We start from the raw sequence: 4,041 nt of genomic DNA on the forward strand, positions 1-4,041 counted from the left end.
GTCGGCCCCTTTTCCTAAACGACGGAGCCGAACACGAGCTATTCTTGAATAACGAGCTTTTTTTTGACAACCCTCCCTAACTACAACTTTTAAAGATTGTGGTTGCCTAAAGTTTGAAAATACTACTAAATCTATTTTCCGTAAATTTTGTTTTTATTCTATATTTACGCTATTACTTTTAAAAATATCTCTACCAGGTGTGTTTTCTAGTTTATTTCAACTTTTTATTTTTTTAAAATTTTTATAATACCTATTTTTTAAAAAAAATAATTCAAAATAATTAAAAAAAGTATATATATATTGTAGTATTCTCATAGGATTAAAAATACTCCTTTTATAGAATTTTTATAAATAAATGGCCGAAAGAAAAATAAATTATAAATAGCATTAATGTAATTGCTGTTTAGAGAAACAACAAAATATTCAGTTATATATAGCAAACAAAAAAGTGGAAAACACAAAGCAATTTGCTTCTTTTTCTGCTTTATTTCTATTTACAGGTACAGACATACTCATCAAAGAGCAAAAAAAAACAAAGGAAGAAGAAATCTCGGTTTATCAGGGTACACAGGAGAGGGAAAAAAAATGAAAAACAAAAAAGCTGAAGTTTATAGAACTTCGAATTTACATCATCTACAATCGGTCGTAATTACAGCGGGTATGATGCTTATTTACCGTTCAGGATTCATTTAAGATTGGGCAAGCATGTCGCACTGCCGACGCTGGTAATCCATGGATGCCCTGAAACGAGACGAGAGATCCCACTTAAGCTCAAGAAATTGAGAATCAAACAGTAGATTCAGACGAATACCAAAGTTTCACCGATAAACCCTAAAAAAAAACGGAAGGGTTTTCGAGCAATTGATCGGCAGAGTTAAATGAACTTACTGAGAACTTGATCCGGAAAATCGACGCGATACATCTTTGCAAACCATCCGTCGCATCAGATCCTTGGCCGCTGAGGAAATTCCCCCAAAAATCCTAGTGGGAAAACGGAGATTCCCTCTCATCACCGACTCAAAAATCTCCTCCACCGTCTCCCCATAAAACGGAGGGATCCCTCCCAGCATTATGTACATCACAACGCCCGCACTCCACACATCAACCTTCTCTCCATAATCCCTACCCGCAACAACCTCCGGCGCCACATAGTACGGCGTACCCACCAGACCGCTCATCAACGCCCGCTCATCAACGTCCCCTCCCCAAAGCACTCGGCCGATCCGAAATCTGCCAGTCGCACTTTCCCCTCTCCATCAAATAGCACATTGTCTGGCTTCACATCTCGGTGTGCGACTCCCCTCCGATGACAAACAGACAACGCCTCCATGATCGCCGCCATCACTGAAGCAGCAAGGGCCTCCCCCATCGGCGCTCCTTGTCTGGCGGCGATCCGATCGAACAGGTCGCCGCCGTCGCAAAGATCCATCACAAGGTGGATGTAGGAATCATCTTCGTAAGCAGCGTGAATCTGGACGGCGTGAGGATTTCCGGCGGTGGCGATGTGGGCGATCTTGGGCTCTCTTTCGGCGCAATCAAGGTCAAGGGCGTCGGTGAGTTGGGCCTTGTCGACCGATTTCACGGCAAATACCTCGCCGGAATCACGCGAGTAGCAGCGGAACACGGAGCCGAATCGGCCGCGGCCGATCTCTTCTCCGATGTGGTATTCTCTTGTCAGTCTCTCGCTCATACCTTTCGGTCTCCTAACTTTTTTTAACCCTTCCGTTCCCATTTGATCCGTATTTATAGGGTAGCGGCTGTGGGATCTCGGAGCATATTCCCTTGAGAGAAATTAAGACGGTGAGGGAATGATTGGGGTTGAATAGTTAGTACCGGGAAAAAAATGAGTCTCGCTGAGAAAGTAAAAGAGATTTGGGCCTCCCCTTGAGTTTATTTTAGAAAAAAATAAATAATAAACACACGATAACACTCTCATAAAAAACAAAATTTTAAAAATTAAAAAGAAAATCAAAAGAATGTGGAAAATAAAATAATATGATAGGATAACATATATTAAACAAAAGAATCCGAGCATTAGAGAAGATAGGTTTTGTATATAACAAAAATATCAGCACAGATCTCAAAGAGAACAAAAGCGATCAAGAGGAAAGGGTCTTCTTTCGAGGTAAGCAATCGACCAATGATTCGAGGCAAAGTGTAAAGTCGCATCTCCAAACCTAGGATAAGTTCAAGCTCCGGATATGGTTTCCCACTCGATAGTAGCAAGACCCGCCAAAAGTGAGGCGTGAATCATCCCGATAGCGAGTCTCGACGGATACCCTGCGTGAGCTACGATAATATCTGCTTAAGACCATGCAAGATGGGGAGATTTGGCTGATGCAATGAAACAACTTGGCAAGCGAGACACGAGCCCTGTAAGACTCGAGTGGAATGGAAAATGAGCCACGACTCGTTACGAAAAAAGCCGGTCAATCACATTCGACCAACCAACCCCGCGTCTAAATCGAACAACCACCTCACAAACCGACCACACTGGTCGACCGTGTCAAAAGATAACGAGCAAGATTTCCATACAACTGAACACTTTGACCAAAAAATGCGCACTCTAGAAGACTCAGATACCACTCGGCCGCTCGTCTCTGTCGGTTGACTTCAAGCCAGCAGACTAGCCAATTGCTGTCAATGTTGAAATTCAAATTGTAATACAAATATGACATAAAATCTATGCAATCAATTAAAGACTTAATGACATTAAGATCAGTTTTCAAAACTATTCCCTTCTTTCTGCAATTGTACAAAACACGTCTCTATAAGTACGATACAAATATATGAATAAAGGAACATTTCCTTGATTTTCCCAAAAAAGATCCGAGACTTACTCAACTCTCTCTTCCTTCTCTCATTCACTCAGCTCTGACTCTCAAAATGTGATCCACAATAACAAACTAAGATCCAACATCTAGAAAGGTGGTGTGGCGAGCGTGGACATGTCCCAGATGAGAAGCATAGCTAAATACGAAGGAGAAAATTCCCAAATAGAGATAAAGGACATGGAACTCAATATGGAGAGTGCACAACCAGACATCCAGGCACACATCACAGGGCTATAAACCTAGATGATTCTCTTGATAGAGCAATTTGAGATCCTCTGAATAGCAATCACCCAGAGGGACGACCAAACGCCTCATCTAGAGGCACAACCTCAGGGGGTCCGTCCTCAGAGGCCCCCACCAGCAAACCCACTTCTCCTCAACATCCAAGTTAGCAAAAAGTGGATGGAGGGCTAAGGCGAGTCCCAACACACTGACACCGTGGCGCATTCGCATAGGCAAAAAGATGATGGGAAAAGAAAATGTGGCTACCTGTCAGGTCGCTCACGGGAGTGGCATTACTCAGCAAATCAAAGAAGTGATACCTACCCCGCCCAAGTTGAGAGTCCCTCGTCAAGACTCCTATAAGGGATGGACTGACCCAATCAATCGTCTAGCGTCTTTCGAGTCATTGGTCGGTCTACTTCAGGTTGATGACATGCTATGTCATCTCTTCTTAACCGCCCTAAAGGAGTTGGCCCTCCAGTGATTCAATAATCTATTGATCGAAACCATTCTGAGTTACTACAAGTTCAAAAGGCTCTTCATTTCACAGTTCTTTAACACGCAAAAACCAAGGAAGGACTCAGACACCCTGTTGTTGACCTCATTTTTTATGAGGTCAAATCTTTTCTCTAGAAACTAAGATCTAGCCTTAGGACTTTCCATTAGACTATCTTACAAAATTATAGATGGAATTCACACCCCACATAAAAATTCAAAACATATCTTGACACCTCTTGTGAAGTCTCCCATGAGTTGTCACAAGCCCCCAAATATCTTTTGGGATGGCTAAGACCAACATGTGATGACTTAAGAGTGGGTTCTTATAGGTTCAATACACCTTAAGACAATCCTGGGTGACTTCACATTGCCCCAAATTTTACCTAATTATCCTAGAATACCCCAAGGAGATGGTTACACTAGAACCATCTCCTTAACTCTTTGAGAAACTCATATGGGTGATCTCAAGCCCTTAGCCTTTGGCTAA

The 4,041-nt window shown here is 42.4% G+C and overlaps 1 protein-coding gene across 1 annotated transcript; it reads right to left on the reverse strand.

Moving 5' to 3' along the window:
• Window positions 1-670: 670 nt before the first annotated feature.
• LOC110038259 (phosphoenolpyruvate carboxylase kinase 2-like) lies at window positions 671-1,931 on the reverse strand. The gene is given in 4 exon segments (XM_020743039.1): window positions 671-741; window positions 889-1,211; window positions 1,214-1,718; window positions 1,919-1,931. Coding segments are annotated over 3 exon segments (852 nt in total). The 5' UTR covers window positions 1,691-1,718; window positions 1,919-1,931; the 3' UTR covers window positions 671-689.
• Between the last annotated feature and the right edge of the window lie 2,110 nt (window positions 1,932-4,041).

The sequence above is a fragment of the Phalaenopsis equestris genome, unplaced genomic scaffold (assembly GCF_001263595.1).
Source record: "Phalaenopsis equestris unplaced genomic scaffold, ASM126359v1 Scaffold232322, whole genome shotgun sequence".
Taxonomy (NCBI): domain Eukaryota; kingdom Viridiplantae; phylum Streptophyta; class Magnoliopsida; order Asparagales; family Orchidaceae; genus Phalaenopsis; species Phalaenopsis equestris.